Genomic DNA, 20,397 nt, shown 5'->3' on the forward strand with positions numbered 1-20,397 from the left:
ATGATTGCATGGGCTACCATCAAGTCTTTTTTCACAACCTATTTTAAAGCTGGAAGTTGGCACCTCTGTGTAGCTGGGATGGTCAGGCAGACACAGCATATCAGATATTAGTGTTGTCCAAACAGTATCTCATTGCACTGAAGGTAAAGGGGTAGAATTAATTTCTTTGTTACACACACTTCAGGATTTTTGTTACTCACTATACATTTTCAGGTGATGTCTGTAATGCAATGTTGCTATTACAGTAGCCCAAAAACGGTCATGGCCAATTTGGGCTCTCCTGAAGCAGATGTCGTAGAGAAACAAGTAATTTATTCATTTAATAATTAGAGTAATTTCCTTTGTTACTGTAACTATATTTTTTGTTGCACATGGGCTTTGCGAAGGTTTTTCTTCTTGTTAAAATATTTTCACTATACTTGTCACTGAAAAATTCTGTGTTACTCCTGAGGTTCTTAGCTAGTTAAGACTCCTGAGAGGTTGGTGTTCTCTCCTGTTCGTATTTCTGCTTCAGGAGTTAGTAGCTTGTGTTAGAAAGTAAGATTAACAAGGAGTCTAAAGCATTTTGCAGTCTGTGTATCCAAGTGAATTGTGTAAGACAGGGCTATACGAATATGAAGATGTTGAACAGCTACTAAAACCTGCAGCTAATAGAATTTAAAAATAACCCTTTTAAACAAGGTTGACAGGTTAATTTGCTTCTGTAGACATATCTCTTATCTCTGCTTTCTTATGTTTCCCCTGCTAGTGATCTTCATTCATCTTCCCATTATCAAAAAAGACAAGATTATAGACCTAGAGAGTTATATGTCCTTTTTTTTATTTTATTGAAAAGGTATTTTCTAGAAATGAAATTATTATTCCCATGGTATCTACATACTTTGAATCTTCTTTGATTTGATATTCAGAGAGAGGTCATACTGATGTATTTATAACTCATAGTAAATGCCATTTTCATGCTGCCATTTCTTTTACCTAATACTTTTCTATCCTTGCGTGTTTTTTTTTTTTTAAAAAAAAAGGATAATGCCCAGAAATACAGAAAAGGATGTTACTTGACTTTTTGAGGCTGCAGATGATAACAATTTCAAAAATAATTGGGAAATGTATTTCATTCCTTGAGTTCAGTCAGAAAGTTAAGTATGGTCTGTGGTCAGTAAGCTAAGTAGGATTACGTCCGTATGGGTTGTCAGATTCCCGTGCGGCAGCAAAGTCCTCTTCTCCGTATGCAACCTGAAAGTGTGAAATCTCTGCGGCTTAAAGCTCATACTGGATGCCTTCTCCTACTAGCCCAAGCTTGCGAGGGTGTCCTTACTTTCTCTGCACAAGCAGAATAGGCTACCTTTGCATGACCACACAGCAGGGAGTAAAACGTATTTACTCAGAGATTTCAAATTTGCCTGCAATGCCACCAAGCTGCTTGCAAGGGCTGGAAGAGGTGGTAACTACCCAGCCTGCTAGTAGCTGCTTGCAGAGGACAACAGAGGGCACTGAAGAAGCAGACCTGAAAAGAAGCTTCAAAACACAACCCTTCTGACCCTGGAAAAAATTGTGTGCAGCTGTAGATGCTGTTTGCCTGCCCGAACCCTGCACCAAGACTTGTGTAACCTGTCTGAACACCCAGGGAATTCCTCAGATGCAGGCAGGGTCAAACACAGTTTCTGGGTGCAAAGAAGTTTTCCTCTGCTGCTTAGACTGACCAGCATATTCCTGTTAGGACTTGGATTCAAGAGGGAATTTATGCATCATAACTGGCCCTCTCTCTTTTAGGAAAGGGCTTACAGCCTTATTTAACGTGCCGTGAAATTAGTGCAGACATTTGCATTGATTTTAGTGGGCCTAGAATTAAGGTGTTACACATTTGCTGGACTTGCAAGACATTCATAAGGATTATCACAAAGAAGGTTGCTCTCCTGAACATGAAATGGGCATAAAATAAATGTGACCATTTTCTTTGGTACTATTTTAAGGTAAACTAACATATTCAAAAGTCTTTTAACATGTCCATGATATTCCTGTTCCTCTTGAGACAGGGGATTTCTTTGTTATTAGGACAATACTGTTCATATGGCTGCAATTAAAGGTTTGGTTGGCTTTTACTCTAAGTAATGCTCGTCAGAGGTTTTTAACGTGGTTCTTTAAAAAGAAATAGAGTTCATAACATAAAAGATCTAGTATAGAGGCTTCGACTGAGGTATTTGTATTTTTTGAAGTTTCTTTAATTATTCAAGCGTTACTGGATTACTTAGGATGCGCCCTGAAGGGTTACTTAGGAGATGCCCTTAACTTGGGCATCTTTTATAGTTCAGTATTTTTTGAAGGCTGTTATCTAAAAACGTTGAAAAAGCCCTTTTTATTGTTCTTTTTTTTTGGTTCTCATAGCGACATAGGCATGTTATTAGCACTTGAAAAACAGCTACTAGGCATGCACATTAACTTGATCATAACTTTTTAATATGCATATTTATATCATTGTAATAGTCTGTTACTCTGAGCTGGCACAGTATTAAATATTGATTTATAAAGCGTAACATGCTCCAGAATTACTGTTAAGATCTACTGATTCAAGTTACACATTTGTAAATCCTTTCAACTGACCTGCACAATTAATCAGCAATCTGTGTTTAGGGAGTTCTGACATCATAGGTAATTGGGAATTTGGTTTTCTTCTTCATTCTATAAAACTATTGAAGTAGGGACCACTGAAGTGAGTATATGTCGCAAAGAAGAGCCCATCCTTCATCCACCTCTTATTTTCGGTACAGCCACCTCAGCAGAAGTATCTTAAAAAAGAAAGTCTGCTCATTCTAATACCATCGAAATATAGAGGGCAACATGCAGTGCTTTGAATTTGAAAGGCAAGCAGTCAAAGTGGGACTCCAGTTCTATAGACAGTAATACATGCCATCTGTAATTTGATTCATTTTAGTCCCTAGCTTGCTCAGTTACTGTCTGAGAGGCACCAAAAGAGAGAGTACATCAAGCGTTTCTTGATTGTGGCTTCACATTTAAGTTTAACGTTTCTAGTGTCTGTCGACTTGACGTTGTCTTAACTTTCTAGCAAGTGTCTCCTGTTGTTGAAAGAGGGTCACCTACAGTGATGCGTGCTAGCCGTTGATGCTTTCGCCCTGCTTTTAACATGCCTGCCCACACTGGATTAGGTCCAGATTAACACTTCTTTTTGGCTTTGCTTTTCTTATTATTTTAAGACAGACCTATGCTAATGGCTAAACACGTGTTGAAAGCCTCTTTGAAGATGTTTATGGTTATTCTTAAAGTTACGTTTGTGCTGAAATACTTTGCTCCAAAGGGATGGATGTGAGCACATGTGAAAACACTTTGCTGAACCATACTAGAAACATCCATCGGGAGCCCGAGATTTTCTCTGTCTGTCTCAGATTCTCCCTTCCAGGAGAACAGCTGTGCATCTATGTCCAGGGGCCACAGAATTAACATTGTTGTTAAAACATCAGTTAGCATGAATAAATTGCTATACTTCCATGATTCTGAAAGTGCCTTCTGCTATTATCTTTTAGGACAGTCTCTTCCAAATTCTGTTTTTGTATTTCAGAAACAGATGCAGTCTGATCCACACAAGCTGGACTTTGGCCTGAAACCTGAATTTCTGAGCAGGCCACCAGGTCCCAGCCTTTTTGGAGCCATCCACCATCCCCATGACCTGGCCCGGCCCTCAACTCTCTTCTCCACAGCCAGTGAGTACTGAGAAGTGAAGTCTCTTTCTTGTATCGTACACATTAAAATGCTAATCCTTGCTGTTTCTCAGGTGCTTTGGCTTATGCGCTCTCTGCAAAACATGCCAGGGGCTATTAAGTCCATTTGATACATATTTTAAAATGATTCTGTCATTTTAAGCAACCTGCTGAAATGCCGTACATGTTGTAAATGGAGGGACATTTCACACAGCGGTATCTGATGCATCATGGATATGACAGGTCGGAAATACGCTGTAGATCACGTGTGCTCTTTTTATTCCATACTGAAACATTCCCAGCTCACTTATATTCTGGCTGGGAATTTCTGTTTAGAAAGGTGGCTGTGATTTGCTTAGGATCCTGACCTGAAGAACCCCTGCAACAGAATTTGTCTGCTTGCTGTAGGGCAGTTTCTGCTCACATGAGCCATCATTTAAGAAGTGACAGTCAAGCCCAGAATACAGCGAGTCCCTTTCTGAGTCCTCTGTTAGGAATTCACCACAGTTGCTTTGTTTTGGCAGGTGGGGGTCATCCAGCCGGCACCCCTTTTGGCCCACCACCTCACCACAGCAACTTTCTCAACCCAGCTGCTCACTTAGGTAAGTGCAGTTCCAGAATCCCTCTGTAAGTAACTAACTGCGAATACAACTCAGGAGAAGCATGCAGGTATTTTCTGTCCTTCTTTCTTACCGTGGTCTGCTGTGGCCTCTTACATTGTGAATACCCACTGAACTAACAGCTACCTCGGTTGTTCTTTCCTTACCCAAAGGAAAGTAGGTCCTTAAGATCTTGTGATCTGGCCTTGAATGGCTCAGCTGCTGAAAAACAGAAGATGCGTATTTAAGAAAGGAACCATCCAAGTCCCCAAACATTGCTAGTTCCTTTCCAACTTAGTGATGTTGTAATAAGACATGCTGCCTTGAGGGGCATCAGAGATCAAGACTCTAATTCGATTTTATACTTCGCATAGGGAAGGATTTGGGTGGGTCACTGAACTGACACAGCAAACTCATGATGTAGGTTTATCATTCTGCACAAGACAGCCATGTATATGCCCGTAATGCTAGATTTTCCCTTCCTCTTTGTGTTAATATTTGTCAGCAGTCGTTTCATCAAAATCATTAGACTTCTCCAATGTAAAGTGAGAAGAGAATTTGTTTCATACAACTTTCCTACCAGATCAGATTAGCCACCTATATTCTATACAGCTTAGCTACTGAAAAAAAGAAAAAAGATTCCGTCGTTTTTCAGAGTTCATACTAGTTTTTCTTACAATATTAGCCATAAGTATCAAGAGCATTACAAAATGTTCAGGTCACCATGACATACCAATAGAATAAGACATTTTACTTATATCGTGGCTACTGTTTAGGAGACATGACTGAGGCATGGCCTAAAGGTGTTCTGTGCAGAATTGCCAGAGTTAATAGTAGCAGAGCCTTGCTAGCCAGGGACATCTCCTGAGAAAAGCCACGGATGGGATTGGAATGAATTAGAAGTGGAAGTGAATAAAAGGGAATACAAATGGAGATGGTTGCAAGTTTTAAATGAATTGTCTACTTTTGCTGCAGTGTAGTCCTTAACATCTTGTTTTTGCTTGAAGTCCTTTTCTTCTCCTCTCCAGTAAGCTGATCCCATGTGTACCAGCATTAAAAAAAAAAGAGAGAGAAATATTTTTGTCTTTTAATTTCCCAACCCCTCCCAAGCACAACTGTGTTCTGGGAGGACGAGGTTCAGCTACTGATCAACGTGGACCGAGCTTTCACGCAAACATAATGTAGCTGGATAATGCACTAATGCTTTATCACAATTACCAACGTGTCAGCCAGCTTCAACTGTTTCCATTGGTTTTCAGAGCCTTTCAATCGACCAGCTTCGTTCAGCGGTCTCACTGCAGTGGGTAGTAATGCCTTCGGGGGACTTGGGAACCCGACAGTTAGTGAGTAACCTCTTTGTTTATGAATTCTTGTTTGCTGTGTAATTCAGGATATTGAGTGACGGTGACTGTTTGCTGTCTTTTTACCAGTTGCTTAGATCGCGCACTTGTAAGGGACAGGAATTTGAAAAGCAGCCTTTTTTCTTTTAAATAGCAACATATTTTAGTCATCAGTATTTTCTGTTAGTTCCTTATAGTTTGGGTTCAAACTACTGCTAAATGTCACCGTTATATTCTTCAGTCCAAAAAGTAAAAGAATATAGAACCCACGAGTTTAAAGGAGTTTGTAAAATCCTCATGGTTTTGTTGCATGGTCAAAAGTAGTTAATGTGCCCTGCTTATCTGTAATCCCTAGCTGTGGATGGGAACATTTTTTTTTTCCTTTCTCACCAATAATTCAGGACATGTGCCTGGAAAAGATCACTAACCTGCATTTATTTGTCCAGGACCATCAACATTTCTCTAGATTTGGCCAGTCACAAAAGACCATCCTCTTAAAAATCACTGTCTTTCTCCATACTTCAAATCTGGCATGATTTTGGTCACATTGTTTTACTTTGGTTCAGGGTCAAATGCAATAAGTTCCATTATTTATAATCAGTATAATGATCATTTCCTGGTGTCTTCAAAATATTTGGAATAAGGGTAATTGCAGTGTTATTCTAATACTTCATCCCTTGTCAATTTTATCCACAGAATTTCCCTTTCCAATTAAAACAGATGCCTGCCCATTTTTAGGAATGAGACCCTCTAATGAATCTCTGTTAATTTCCTTTCCTTTTCCAGCTCCCAATAATATGTATTCATTTTAACTCTGAGTGCTGTAAAAGTTTTTTTGGTAAGTACCTTCACTAGAGCATACCTTTTTCCTAAACCTTTTTGTTTTCCACTTCACCATTTCAGCACCCAACTCAATGTTCGGCCACAAGGATGGCCCCAGTATGCAGAGCTTTAGCAACCCTCACGAGCCCTGGAACCGGCTGCACCGAACTCCTCCTTCGTTCCCGACCCCTCCGCCCTGGCTGAAGCCAGGAGAGCTGGAGCGCAGTTCATCTGCTGCAGCTCATGACAGAGATAGAGATGTAGATAAACGAGACTCATCTGTTAGTAAAGATGACAAAGAAAGGTACGAAAGAACACTTCCAAGAATTGTCTAGTTCAAAGCGTGGGGCTCTGTTCCGCTTTTAACCCTTCCCAGCCTGGCACATTGTTAAACCAGAGCTTCGGTAGAGGAGCACCTGCAGAGCTAACACAATCCTTGCCTACGACACTAGGCTGGCAATACGGAAGACAGAGATTTCTAACTCAGGTGTTCCCTGCTACATCTGTTTCTCTTCTCACTTCCACCACAGCTCATCAGAAGTAGCTTTGCTGGAGTAGAGTTCAGCTAGTGTCAAGCGGGAAGAGAATCAGACCCATACGATCTATTGCCTTGTGGGTCACATTTTCATAGGTCTTTTGAAGACTTAACGTGTAGATAGGTGCCTGACAGGATGAAAAAAGTACTATAAATCCTATCAGACACATATCTGCACCTTTGAATACTTAAACACCTTTGCAAATCTGACCCTATCTGTAAAATAAATCCACCCCCCACAAATGGACTGACCAGAGGGAACACTGCTGAAGTTGTTAAATTGCAACACTAGAAAATGCACTGCAGTGGTATGTCATGTTCCAGTACTACAGTAAGTTTCAGTGGCTGCAGATCATTAAATCAGCCTTATGTCGTCTCAAGAAAGCCGCACGCACACATGCACTGCTGTTACACACCTCTAAGCATAGCTTTTATTCAGTGTTTTACATGGACTTGCACTCTAGCATGTCCAGGCTGGGAAGGGTTAATGAAAAGTAAAATCTGGTCATATTTTTTTTGTCAGGACTGTTCCCATTATACAGTTAACTCAGTAACAATTCCTCTTAACATTTAAGTACCAAATTATAAGAATTTGCCATTCAGCAAGTGTCATGCCTTCCTTGGAAAAATGTAGAGAGGCTGATTTCAGCTTTTTCAGTTGTGGCTTAATGGCTTTCCTGTTAAGTTTGCACATTATTTTGCTATATAATGGCTATTTGTTTCTAATTTTTCAACAAAAAAGAATATTTAGGAGATGTGCTTTTCTGACTTCTCTGTCACTAACACAAATATACGCATTAGTAGCCTTTTCTGAAAGAAGTTATGCTAACACATTAGATATTCTAAAAATACATTTAAGAGCTTTTCGACATTATTGTAAAATGTGAAGAGCAAGTCAAACTACAGATCTTTTCACCTACATTTTCCATTTGGAATATTTTCTGTTTGGTAGCATAGCTTCATTATTTTCATGTCTGATTTTAATGCTTCAAAATAAATTGCTGTTACAAATTGGGGATTCTGTCCTGCGAAATGCTTAAGCATGTGAGTAACTTTACTGGCTTGAATGGCAAAGCTTTTTTGTTACTAGTAATATGGGTAGACTGTAGAATTATGTGATTATTTCAGTTGCTGTTTTGTTGTTTTGTTATGAAGTGTTCCTGCTGAAGAAAATCCCTTTCAGAAATACATTCCTCGCAAGCTGCTTTGGCATTGCCTGAACTCCATATCATAGCTCAAAACATATATATTTCTAATAATTTGAGAGCTTAAAAAAATGAGTATCATTCATACTTCATATCTCTGCACAATTACAGCTGCCAGTTTAGTACGATCATAATTTTGCTGATCTAGTATTGCTACACATCCATCAACGTGACTTTTCAGGAGTTCTGCTTTGCAGCATGCTCACATTGTTGCTTGTATGAGAAGATGCTGAAAATCATTTCCTGGAAATCTTCTCTCTATGTAGATAATGTCTGCAGTAGCTTGTGAGCCTCTTGTACCTGTTCTTCTATCTTCAGTAGCACCTGGCAGCACGAGGATGTAGCCTCACTTTCTATTGAGGTCCCGATCTCAGTTTCCTATTTTAGGCTAATGTGCCCCAAAAGGAAGAACTAGGAACCAGCCCTTTAGTTCTGATATGATCTCATCTCAAAATCATCCTGTCATCAAGGGTCTAACCTCAGTCTGCCCCCAAACTGGGCATCTAGCCAAAAGCCTTCATTTGTCTGTCTTCTGTAATCAGAGGAGAGGCAATTCAGAGGTACGTCTTGGCTTGGCCCATCCCAATCTAAGGCAGGTACCAGTGAGGTGGAGGCATCAGTCGCCCTTCCCTGAGAGCCTGTACAGCCAGGGCACTGTGGTAACTCCCTTTCAGCTCCAGTGAGATATGGGACATCCATCCTAAGGAGTTTAGATAATTCGAAACTAGCATCAGTGAACCTTTCCCAGGTCCAGGATTGGCTGCTGTGCTCTGATACAATCCCTCTTTTCTCTTGGACCATCATTTGCAATGTTTTGTCTTTGTTTTTATTGTTAAAAAATAACAATTATCTATTGACTTCTTAATCAACATAAATGAAGAAAAATATATGTCATAAGATGTCTTGTGCAGTATCTTTCAGAACATATGTAGCAATAATAAGTGAATTTGAGCACATGATCTTAACTTTCAGATTTGGGGAGATTGAGGTTTAGAGCTTTTCGCATATTTACCTAAAGAGCCCATGATAGATTTGAATATAACAAGATGTTAATGATTCCCTCTCTGACCACTGAACTACTGTGTCCTTAAGTGAGCTATATAATAATCAATAGCCCCTTGAGATAATACCATCACTCTAACTGAATAGGGTGGAATTGGCAAAGACAGATGGTTATTTTTTTTGCACGTGTTTTTCTTTAATTACAGAAAATGCCCACTATTTTCTCTAAATTTTATGCCTGGTTTAAAATATATGAATTACATAGAAAATTGATTAAATATCAGTGAAAAATCTCAGTGAGCTCCCCTAGAGAAATAAAACAATTAAGGGTGCCTTCTAAACTAGTTCCACAAGCAAAATAAATAAAAAAACGGTATTGCAGAGCCCACATGCCAATGCTTTTTCTGGAAAGTAAGACAATTAAGTCTTCATATTGAGAAGCATTTGCTGGAGTGCCTTGATACAGTCTCACTGTGTCCAAATCTGGAAGCTGTTAGATCAAATTCCATCAGCATTTGGTGGAGAGCAAGAGGAGTGAAATTAGATCCAGGATGCAATGTCCAGACTGTTTAGAGCACAGTCAATCAAAGCAGAGCTTGATACCAAGGAGTTAATTGGTAGTCAGTGCAGACTAGGCAGTACTGATATATCAAAAGCTCCAACTTATAAACATTTTCTAACAAACAGTTGCATTCTGGAGTCTCTGAAGTCTTCCTGAGAGCCTCAGCGGTGACCCATAAAAAGACATTTTCAACAATTAACCCTAGACACAGCAAAAGCAGAGATGCTTTTCATGAGGCTCTTATACGAGAGTTTCCCATTTCAAAGATATTTTTTGAGCAGTTACTGCAGTTTCACTTTCCAAAAATACCTGCAGCTTACAGGTAGAAACCTTATGCAGGGCAGCTCATTAGCAAAGAAATAGGTAGGAAATGCTATACAGGTGAAAGGGCAAGGAGCACTTTAAAGTCATTATCAGTCAGAGTTGCCTTTCAGCCAACCAACATCACTCATCTTGTCTAGAATGACTTTCAACCTACTGGCCTCATCCAGGTGTGTTCAGGTTACACATTCCTAAGCAGAAACTGCAGAAAAACATGTAAACTGGAACTGGTTTGGGACTTCAGACTACCTTGCTGCTTATCCCTCGCTTTAGCATTGAACAGCATGGTGTCCATCATCCATCATGGAAAAGAATTCCCATGCCCAGAAGATGGCATGTGTGCAACATTGAAATACCTGTGGATGTCATTATGGAGAGACTCCAAATCACCATTGAATTTAGGAACCTTTAGGATTTGAGGACTGCCACTGAGATCAACTGAAGTTAGTGAGAGGTGAAAATCACTGGATTTGAGGAATCGTTTTTACGTTTGTGAATTGGACTCATGAGAAATAGCAAAGCTGTTCTATTTACTGTTGCCAGCAACTGTGCCCATAACAACAATTCCTTTCAACAATGCTTCCTAAAGATGGTTGATATAGGATCCATTCAGATATTTAGTTGTTGTCTGCTGCCAGGAGATCATTCACTAACCTATTCTGCAGCATAAGTAGGTTTGAAAGATCAGATTGGAAAGAATTCAGACTATACTGAGACTTGTTAGTGACAGGGAGTGCCAGATGCACGGGCCCCATCGCTTCTCTGCCTGCTCTGCCTCAAAAATGAAAATTGAGTTGGTACTCAGAGAAGCAAAAGACTCCAAAGAGATGATGTTTTGAGAGCCAGCAGAATGATTGGTATATAGGGTAGATTTGTCTCTGTCCAGAAAATCAACGCATGGTCTGTGCATTATGGCTGCCTCAGTTACAACCTCTGCACTGAGGCTCATTTCACACACCTATTTTGGGAGAGAGAGGTTCTCACCATCAGTAGTAGTGTCCTGAGAGGTATTTTCTTTTCAAGCACTTTTCAATTTTAGGAAGTAAATTGAATTGTGAGAAGTAAATTGAAAAGAAGGAGCTGGAAGAATGAAGACAATATAGATAAGAAATTAGTAATGTATATAGATTTAAAAATAAAAAAAAAGCAATTGAACAAAATGTTGTTCATTTTTCCCAATGTATTCTTAATAGAAGAAGTGGGTAAAATCATATTAACTTTGTAATTTGGATTTAATTGCTTTATCTTTTAGGATGAAGTTAGCCTCCTTTTAGTTTTCTCTGTTCTCTTCCAAACAGTTAAGGCTGTTTTCTTAAAAATACGAGTATTAGAGCTAGTTCCTTGGGACCTTTCTGTTGACTTCAGTGTTTGGAATCTCAATCAGCTTATTCACAAAGCAGCTTCAGGGAACTTCCTTCTCCTACCATGAAATACTAGAACAGGCCTAGTTTAGAGATGGGATGTTCTTCTGGTGTTTCGGGTATGCAAAAAGAACAGTGCATTAAACGGTGCATGTTATTAGGCTTTCTGCAAAATGAGTAGAAAGCCAGACACCCTAGATGCTTTGTTTTATTCGTAGAGTTTCTCAAGCCTTAATGTTTACACTTCTCTTTCTTCTAGGGAGAGCATTGAGAAAAGACACTCCAGCCATCCTTCGCCAGCACCTATCCATCCAGTAAACTCCCTCGGACATAATCGCAGCTCAAATGAGCAGATCAGGAGCCATCTGAATCCCGAGGTTCGAGAGAAAGAGAAACCCAAAGAACGAGAGAGGGATCACTCCGAATCTCGGAAAGAAATTAATGTTGAAGAGCACAAGGTGAAGGACAACTATATTTCAGAGAAAGAAGGCCTGAGCCATGAAAGCCGCGTGGTGGAAGAGTCTAAGCAAATGTCCAGGGTTCCTTCACCCTATGCTAGGCCCCCCGTTGTGGAGAGTACCAGGCCTAACAGTACTTCAAACCGTGAGGCCGAGAGGAAGAATGAGCCAGCGTACGATAATCCGAAGAAAAGCAATGAAGTCAAAGTGAAGGAGGAGCGAAAGGAAGACCATGATGTTCAACCTGAGGGGCCTCAGACTCATAGGTCATCTGATCAGCCACCGCCTATATCTACATCTAATGTCCATCCAAGTCCTTTAGTGTCTATGCCTATGACTGTAGGTGTAACTGGTATACATCACATGAACAGCATCAGTGGCCTGGATAGGACTCGCATGATGACCCCTTTTATGGGAATTAGCCCAATTCCTGGTGGAGAACGTTTCCCCTATCCTTCTTTCCACTGGGATCCAATGAGAGATCCCTTAAGAGATCCTTACAGAGAGCTGGATATTCATCGGAGAGACCCCCTGGGTAGAGACTTTTTGCTAAGAAATGACCCCCTTCATCGTCTTTCTACACCAAGATTATATGAAGCCGACAGGTCGTTCAGGGATCGGGAACCTCACGACTATAATCACCACCACCACCACCACCACCCTCTCTCTGTTGACCCTCGACGTGAGCATGAGAGAGGCAACCACCTGGATGATAGGGAACGGTTGCACATGCTCAGAGAAGACTATGAACATGCACGCCTGCACTCAGTTCACCCTGCCGCCTTGGATGGGCACCTGCCTCACCCAAGCCTAATCACACCAGGACTTCCGAGCATGCACTACCCCAGAGTCAGTCCCCCGACGGGACACCAGAATGGCATCCTCAATAAAACTCCCCCTACAGCAGCTCTCAGTGCCCCTCCACCTCTTATTTCTACTCTGGGACCTCGGCCTGGGTCTCCCAGGAGGACTACTCCTCTGTCAACAGAAATGAGAGAGAGGCCTCCCTCTCACACCCTCAAGGACATTGAAGCTCGATAAACAGAGTGAAACTAAATCAAAACCATACAAAGAGGGACAGAACATTGTAAATGAACATAATATAAAGACCTTCTTACTAGTCATTGATACAGACTGGGGATGTGACCCACTGTACCATATGTATAGACCTGAGTGCAAAGATTTTGAAATGTTTTTTTTTGTATATTATATGTGGAAATTTTCCAGATCTTTTAGCCAAGTCCATATGTTCCTCGTGTCTCCTACTCTATTTTATTTCTAGTTTAAGATTTCAAAATTTGAACTGAAGAACAAGACATTAATCTGAATGATTTAACTAGAAACACACCACCACCAATGACAACCGTACAAAGCTCTTTCAGACCAGAAGTGAAGACAATTGTAGATATTTATGTAAAAAGATTGCTTCATGGGTTAATGGTTCATATATGCAAAAAGGGTAAGATGAAAGCTTTACTTTGTACAAATGTAAATAGATAAAATTAAGTAACATAATACATTAATACTTCTTAAACTGTGCTATTTGCAAACTTAATATTGATCAACACAGTCTGCTTATGCTGTGTTACATATATTGTTATAGACAGCTAAACCCCTTCAACTATGCAATGAATTTTAAGGCTTTTCACAAAAGCCTTTATAACTCAAAGGAGCCTTTTCAACACACAACATAATTAAAGTCATATTTTCCCTGAACAAGCTCATCTGTAATAGAAACCTCTTTCTCTTGCTTGTTTTGGCGAAGAAACAACCCATTAGAAGTGTAAGTTTTCTGTCTGAACCCCCGCATCAAGATGCTGATGTTACTGTAGCTCATGTATTCCTTAGAACTCGTCGGCTTAGCAAACTGTAATCACCAATACTGTAGTCACGACATACGGTTTTTCAGTCACATGAATCTGGGTTATACAGAGGAATAATCAAATGCTGGATATTTTCCAGAACTTTTGTCACCTAACGTGTCAAGTTTATTTTTGGAAGAACATCTGGTTATAGCCATTCATGTCTGTTTTTATCGTCAGTGTGTCATTTTTATCTGTACACACACTTTTTTTTTGTTAAGTGATTTTAGCTACGTTGATACAAAGCCTACAAGAAAGCTAGTTCTTTTCTAAATGATGGATATGTTTTCTTTGTGGATCAGTAGTTTAATTAATGAACTCCAATGCAGATTTCATAATGAAATTTATTGTATTTTGGTTGGTAATAAAGTCTGTGAATAGTTAACAGGTCAGCCTTGTTGTTCCCTAATCATAGAAGACATGAAACAACATGAAGAACACCATCCTTTTTAAAAAATATGCATCGATCTTCTAAAAACCTCTGTCTTTTCATAACACACTTTTTTATAATGCGTTACGTTTCTTGTCTAAATATTTGGAGAGAATATGACTTTATCAGAGAGAATTCAATATCTTGTCTACTGGACTGTAAAATATATGTATGAAATAAAATTAGTTCCATTGGTCTTCTAGTGTATTAAAGTGCTATCTGAAGTTGTTACCCTGTTTTGGCAAAAAAAAAAAAAAAAAAAGAAAAAAAGAAAAAAAAGAAAAGAAAAAAGAAAAAGAAAAAAGTTAACTACAGACAGTTGTTTCTAATGATCAGAGATCTATTTTAGTAGTCAACTGAAGGTTTAGTTGTGAGCTTCAGATTTTGTGAACTCCAGATGTTGTGCAGTGTTTTTTTTTTTTAAGAACAAAAGGAAAAATACAAAAAAACCCCAACCCTGAAGACTATGTACACTGGAACCGTAGTGGTAGCTTTCAGTATTGTAAAGAGATTGTTATATACAAACCTTTTTGCTGTTTATCCTGTATGTAATAAAGTCCTTTCTAGATCCTATGTGAAAAGAAAAGTGAAGCGGCTCTCAATCTTCAGCATGTTTCCTCATCAGCGAAGACTTGTGTAATGTAAATTGTGCCATGTTATTAAAAAATGTGAACTAAACTGCTAGGTGCTTCTTTGTGTGGAGTACCCCATCGCTGCTATGGGGAAGAATTCCTACTTTTCCCCCAAGAATGGGTTTTTGTTTAGTGGAAATAGCCATTAAAAAAGGAAATGACAAACTTTTATAAGCCATCCTGTAAAAATTATTATAATCATAAGGAATAAAGGAACAAAAAGGAGACCAGATCCTTGGCTTGTCCAGATTCTCCAAGATAAATAATACCCTATTTCCATTAGATTTCAATTAAGTGACCAATTGGTCTTTCAGGTTACGCCTGTACCACAGTACCTGGCTGTCTGCAAGCCCTTCCTGTGAATTGGTGCGGTTCCCACAAGCCAATTGCATTTTTACTGGTTCACATGAGCTAAGGATTTGGCTCTCAATTACTATGACCAATCTGTACATAACTGATTGAAGACATTGATACATAGGGTATTCTTTTTAATTTGTGCATAAATATATTCTTTTTTGCAAGTCATTCAGTTCTTCATAATACTGCATTCATGATGTCCTTTTCCAGAAAAAAAAAATGCTCCTCTTTGATGCATGATTTCCAGATCTTTTTTAGCTTTTGCAGATTATAAGCTTTTCGCAAACACTTCAGAAGCTTTTCTCCAAGTTACTTTGGTAGAAGCAACTTGAGACACTGAAATTTGCCTTTTTGTGCAAGACTTACTTAGGAAAGCTTGCTTCTCCCTCGGTGGCTTGGTTTTGGGGAGCAATTAAATGTTTGCAGCCATCTATTCAAGCTGTTTGGTTTTGCTTCTCTCGCCACTCCTCCAGCATTTCTGTCCAAACTCTACTGTGTTATTCCCATGTAAATCTGGTGAATGTGAAATGTCTCTGGATTTCAGCCATGTAATTAAGACAAAAGAATAGCCTTGTCATTTTAAAAACATAATTACGTGTGAATTGTGCATATTCTCAGTAGCAACGTTCACGAGTTGCATAATGTACCAAAACAGTTTTCTTCTTACCTTTTGTTTTGCAAGGAACCAGTATCTTGGTCCTTCAGAAACACATCATTAAAAGCCCATTACAGATGGATGTGGAAGAATGAATCCTACTGGAGGACACTTGCACAGATGCAGTGTGAGAGGCCCCACAGTAACGAGGTCTAATGAGAGCATCTTCTTGTAGGCTCATCTCAGAGCATTTTACTATGAGTCCTGAGGGCTTTGTTTGTGTCTTCAGGGGAAAGAAATCTGATACCTGATTGTACAGACTGCGTCTTGTCCTCCCAGTTTCTGAGCGTAGTTCTGCTGATGGTCCTTAATTCCCAATCAAGCCAACGAACACTCAGTCCCAGAGTCCCAGAAAACATTCAGGCATTTGACTCAATTTGAATTCCAATTTAATTTATTCCAATTTTATTTGAATAGCCAATTTAGGTGGTTATACTCCTTTGAAGAGCATCTTCTAAGAGGGCTGAGGCTCACAAGAACATGCCTGAAAGGTATGACAAGAGATGAAACAAGATTTTAATGTTTTAAAACTTCTTCAGGTGCATTACTTTTCTAAGGTTTGACACAGAGACCTGAGCTTGCAGGTGTAGACAATTTAATCTTTTTAGCAGGGCTTTTTCATTCAAGACTTAATCTTCTATTTTTGAATCACTTAAGAATATACAAAGCCCAAGCCAAATACTAGGCATAGAAATGAAATGAATCGGAAGGGTATATTCTGTAGAGTGCAAGACATCTGGAACGTAGAAAACCCTGAGCTACAGTGTTGAGGACACACAGGACCTTAGCTTCACGTATCAAAGATCTCCATGCCACTTTCCTCCATTGCAGCTAGCTTTCTGTTTTGCAGCTTCCCATCGCCGGCCGGGATACTGATTTGTGCGGAGGGTGTGTGAAGCACTCATATCATTTGTTCCCTGATAAAGTGTCTGCTTTGTTCCTCACTTGGTCCATTCTTTTTTTTTAACCTTCTACATTCTTTTCCCTTACTAATTGCCTAGCTCTAATCTGTGTTTTTGCTATTTATACTTTACTGATAGTGCAATTTTCTCTTGCCTTTTTGACAGTCATGCTTTCTTTAATGGCTTATGACAGCTAACTATTAATAGGCAACAGTAAACACTATAGGTGACTTTTTCCAAGAGCCGTACCTACCTGCCGTATATTTTTGTGCCTTTTCACTTTTGCCTGTGTGAGCTTGTGAAAATAGCATTTGAACTCTTAACTACTCCTTCACACATGCAGGTGAACTCTGATGAAAGCCACTTGGAGCACTGGAGCAAGGTAACAAATTGTTAATTATATTCCATTTACAAAGAAGCTGCTTGTTTTGTTTCTGGTAAGAAAGAAGAAAGAATTGTGGTTCCAAACAGTGACCAGAGACTCAAATGATAGGGGGTTTTGCTACTCCCGTGGTGACTCTAGGTAAGAAAATTTGCTTCTTTAGACTCCCACTGCCATCGCTGGAGACACACCTGTATCTTCAGAAGGCAATTTGGACCAGCATCCCAGCTTAAATGATCTGAAATTACCCTTTGAAGGTGACTTCCTTACCTCTAGAGGAAGATTAACCTCTAGCTTGAATGGGTTTGGTCAAATCCATAAAAACAACTGGTGGGATTACCTCCTCCCTTACAGCCTCTTACCTGTAACCCGGAGATCAGATTTTCGTTCCTTCTTTCACACAGTGAAGTGTCAAGCGTGGCCGTTCCGTATGTGCCAAACGAAGCCGTGGGGGTGTAGTCTGTTTTTATTAGGTGATTTCCCTATGCCTGGTCCCCTGACTGGGAGCATCTCTTAGTGCTGCTAGAAAACTGAAAAGCCTTTTGTAGTACGAAGAGCTACTCCTGGAAGTGCCTAGCCTGGTGCCGTGTTGCAGGCAAGAGGCTGTAAGTAACAACCAGCAGAGTGTGAAATCATGTAGGCACCCTATCATCTGAGGTGTCCTTTCTGCTGGGGCCATTCCTGGAGACTGCGATCCTTGCATTTGATGTTTCCTCTGCTTTAATAAAAAGACTTAACTATACCAGTATCTCCATTTTACGAATGGGAAGAAAGTACAGCTGGGAGCACAAAGCTGAGTCATCAGCACGACTTCTGGAGGGGAAGGGGGCTAAATTTGCTAAAATTATCTCCACAAAACAGTTGGTTTTTTTACTTGGTTATTTATCAGCAGGATAATTCAAGTACCTCGAGGGTTGACCGGAGTTGATGATAAGGCCTGTGGTCATTCTGGCAGTGATTTACTGAGGGCATATATACCATATTTTACCCCTGTGACTTGTTCAGTCATCACAGTCTCTCTGTATTGAAACCCATTCACCTTGTAGCCTTTCTTTGGTTGGATTTACAGTCTGTACCACTACTGTAAAAACTTACATTTAGCTCTAGGTACCTGGTTGTCCACCAGCAATACAATTCTCTTTCTTTGTTCCCAGTCCAAAAAAATAATTAAACAAGGACTAAATCAATGCATTAAAAGGAAGCTTTAGCTATCAAATATACAATATTACGATATGACAGTGACATGTGTTGTCCACTTTGCATCTTTAAAAGTCCTTTACTGGTTTCCATTGAATCAGCTGCAAGTTGCCTTTGACACAACAGAGATTATGTTTAGCATCCAAAGCCTGGAACTAGACTTTAAAAAAACAAACAAACAAATAAAAATGCAATTATAAACTTCCCGGGATTTTCAGTAGTCCTGTGTTTGAAGGGCCCCAGTCCATTTGAGGCAAACATGGTGTATTTGGCGCTCACTGGAGGAGAAAAACCCTCTACGCTGAGCACCACATCCTTGCCCTCCAAAAGGGAAAAAAGTTCTGCCTGGGTTGGTAACAGGACTGGGTTTATTTCAGCCTGTTGGAATAGGCTGCCATTCTTCAGAGACACCACAAGAGGGTAGTTAAAGAGAGACTGAAATATGTGTGGGCTGAGGGGATGGCTGCGCTGCTCCGTGCGAGGTGAATGTAGCCATAAATTAATTTTACGTTAGGCTGATCTTCGAGGCGCGCTCTTGTTGCCCTGCATAAAAGACGGAAATCTCAAAGGTGCTGTGGCAGGCAGTGATCAGGCAGACGAAGGAGTGACCTTGCTTTATCTTATTTTAGAGGAGCGAGTACAAGAAGTCCGTACCCAGAGCATTCAGCGAGAGAAAGGGAATCAAATTTTGGGAAGCTGGAAGAAGCTTAAAGCACATAGCACTGCAGCCTCACCACAAAGCACACTGCTTACGTTAAAGGGGAGAAAAATGCTACTCTAGCGCAAGTCATGTGTATGAGGTTAGCTAGTGTATCTTTTATTTCTGCAAAGCCTCACCTGTTAGTGAGGCCTTCGGTCTGTTTTTCTCTGTTACCTGGCTTTTGAAAGTATTCATCAAGGACTAATGGTAGTCAGCAGTGCATTGTATCATTTGGAGATAAAAAGAAAATTTAAGGTTTAATTAAAAATTAAATTAAATTTCAATAGTTTATGTGATATCAGCAGAGCTGTCTGCTCTTCACGAGCAGAAAATCTGGCCCTCGATTAACCTTGCTCTGCACACAGCCCTGTTCCCTGCTTTACCACGTCAGCAGAGAGCTACCACATCCCTGCAGCTGTGAAAACCCTCCTGACTCTCAGGAGAGGCTCCTGTCAATGGGGAGGAATAGGGAGCGTGACGTGGTGCCAGAATCTCCTGATCCCACGCGAAGGCCAGGTCTTGCATGGTGCTGCCAGACACTTGTTCTGGGCCTGTACCAGCCAGCAGAGCCTGGCAAGGGCCTATAGGACCCTGCAGAGAAGAGCACAGACCCATAGGAAACCCTAGAGGCCGACAGGAGCCCGTACGAGCCCGTAGAACCCAGCAGGAGCCTGTAGAGCCTGGCTCAAGCTCATAGGAGCCCTGAGCAGCCCATATGAGTCCACACAGGGTGGAAAGAGCTCGTATGAACCTGCAGAGGCCCACACAAGCCCGTACAAGCCCATAGAGCTCCTCATGAGCCTGTATGAGTCCATAGAGCCAGCAGGAGCCCGTACAAGCCCATAGACACTAGCTAGTACGAGATTGTAGAGGCTGGCACAAGCCCATATGAGCCCAGAGAACCTGGCAGGAGCTCACAGAGCCCAGAATGAACCTGTACAAGCCTGCAGAGGCTGGCATGAGCCCATATGAGTCCACAGAAGCCAGTAGGAGCCTGCAGAGGGCAGAACAAGCCCATATGAGCCTGTAGAGGCCTGCACGAGCCCATACAGGCCCATAAGAACTTGTAGAGGCTGGTGTGAACCTGTACAAGCCTGTAGAACCTGGCAGGAGCTCCTACAAGCCCATAAGAGCCTGTATGAGCCCATAGAGGCTGGCAGGAACTTGTATGAGCTGGTAGAGCCCAGCATGAGACCGTATGAACCCATAGGGCTCTGCACAACCTGCATGAGCCCGTAGAGGGCAGCAGGAGCCAGAACAAGCCCATGGAGGATGGCAGGAGCCTGTATGAGCCTGCAGATGCCGGCAGGAGCCTGTACGAGACCACAGAGGCCTGCACAGACCCGTACCAGCCCATAGAGGCCT

General features: G+C 40.7%; 1 protein-coding gene across 2 annotated transcripts in view; it reads left to right on the top strand.

The window, feature by feature from the left end:
- AUTS2 (activator of transcription and developmental regulator AUTS2) overlaps nt 1-14,885 on the top strand; it is a 745,402-nt gene extending 730,517 nt beyond the window's left edge. For both annotated transcript variants that reach the window (XM_062592634.1, XM_062592635.1), the window contains exons 15-19: nt 3,572-3,713; nt 4,235-4,312; nt 5,569-5,652; nt 6,553-6,775; nt 11,717-14,885. In XM_062592634.1, coding sequence (XP_062448618.1) covers nt 3,572-3,713; nt 4,235-4,312; nt 5,569-5,652; nt 6,553-6,775; nt 11,717-12,956 — 1,767 coding nt within the window. In that variant the 3' untranslated portion in view covers nt 12,957-14,885. The remainder of the gene's footprint in view (nt 1-3,571; nt 3,714-4,234; nt 4,313-5,568; nt 5,653-6,552; nt 6,776-11,716) is intronic.
- The last annotated feature ends 5,512 nt before the right edge of the window (nt 14,886-20,397 follow it).

The sequence above is a fragment of the Rhea pennata genome, chromosome 20 (genome assembly GCF_028389875.1).
Source record: "Rhea pennata isolate bPtePen1 chromosome 20, bPtePen1.pri, whole genome shotgun sequence".
Lineage (NCBI taxonomy): Eukaryota > Metazoa > Chordata > Aves > Rheiformes > Rheidae > Rhea > Rhea pennata.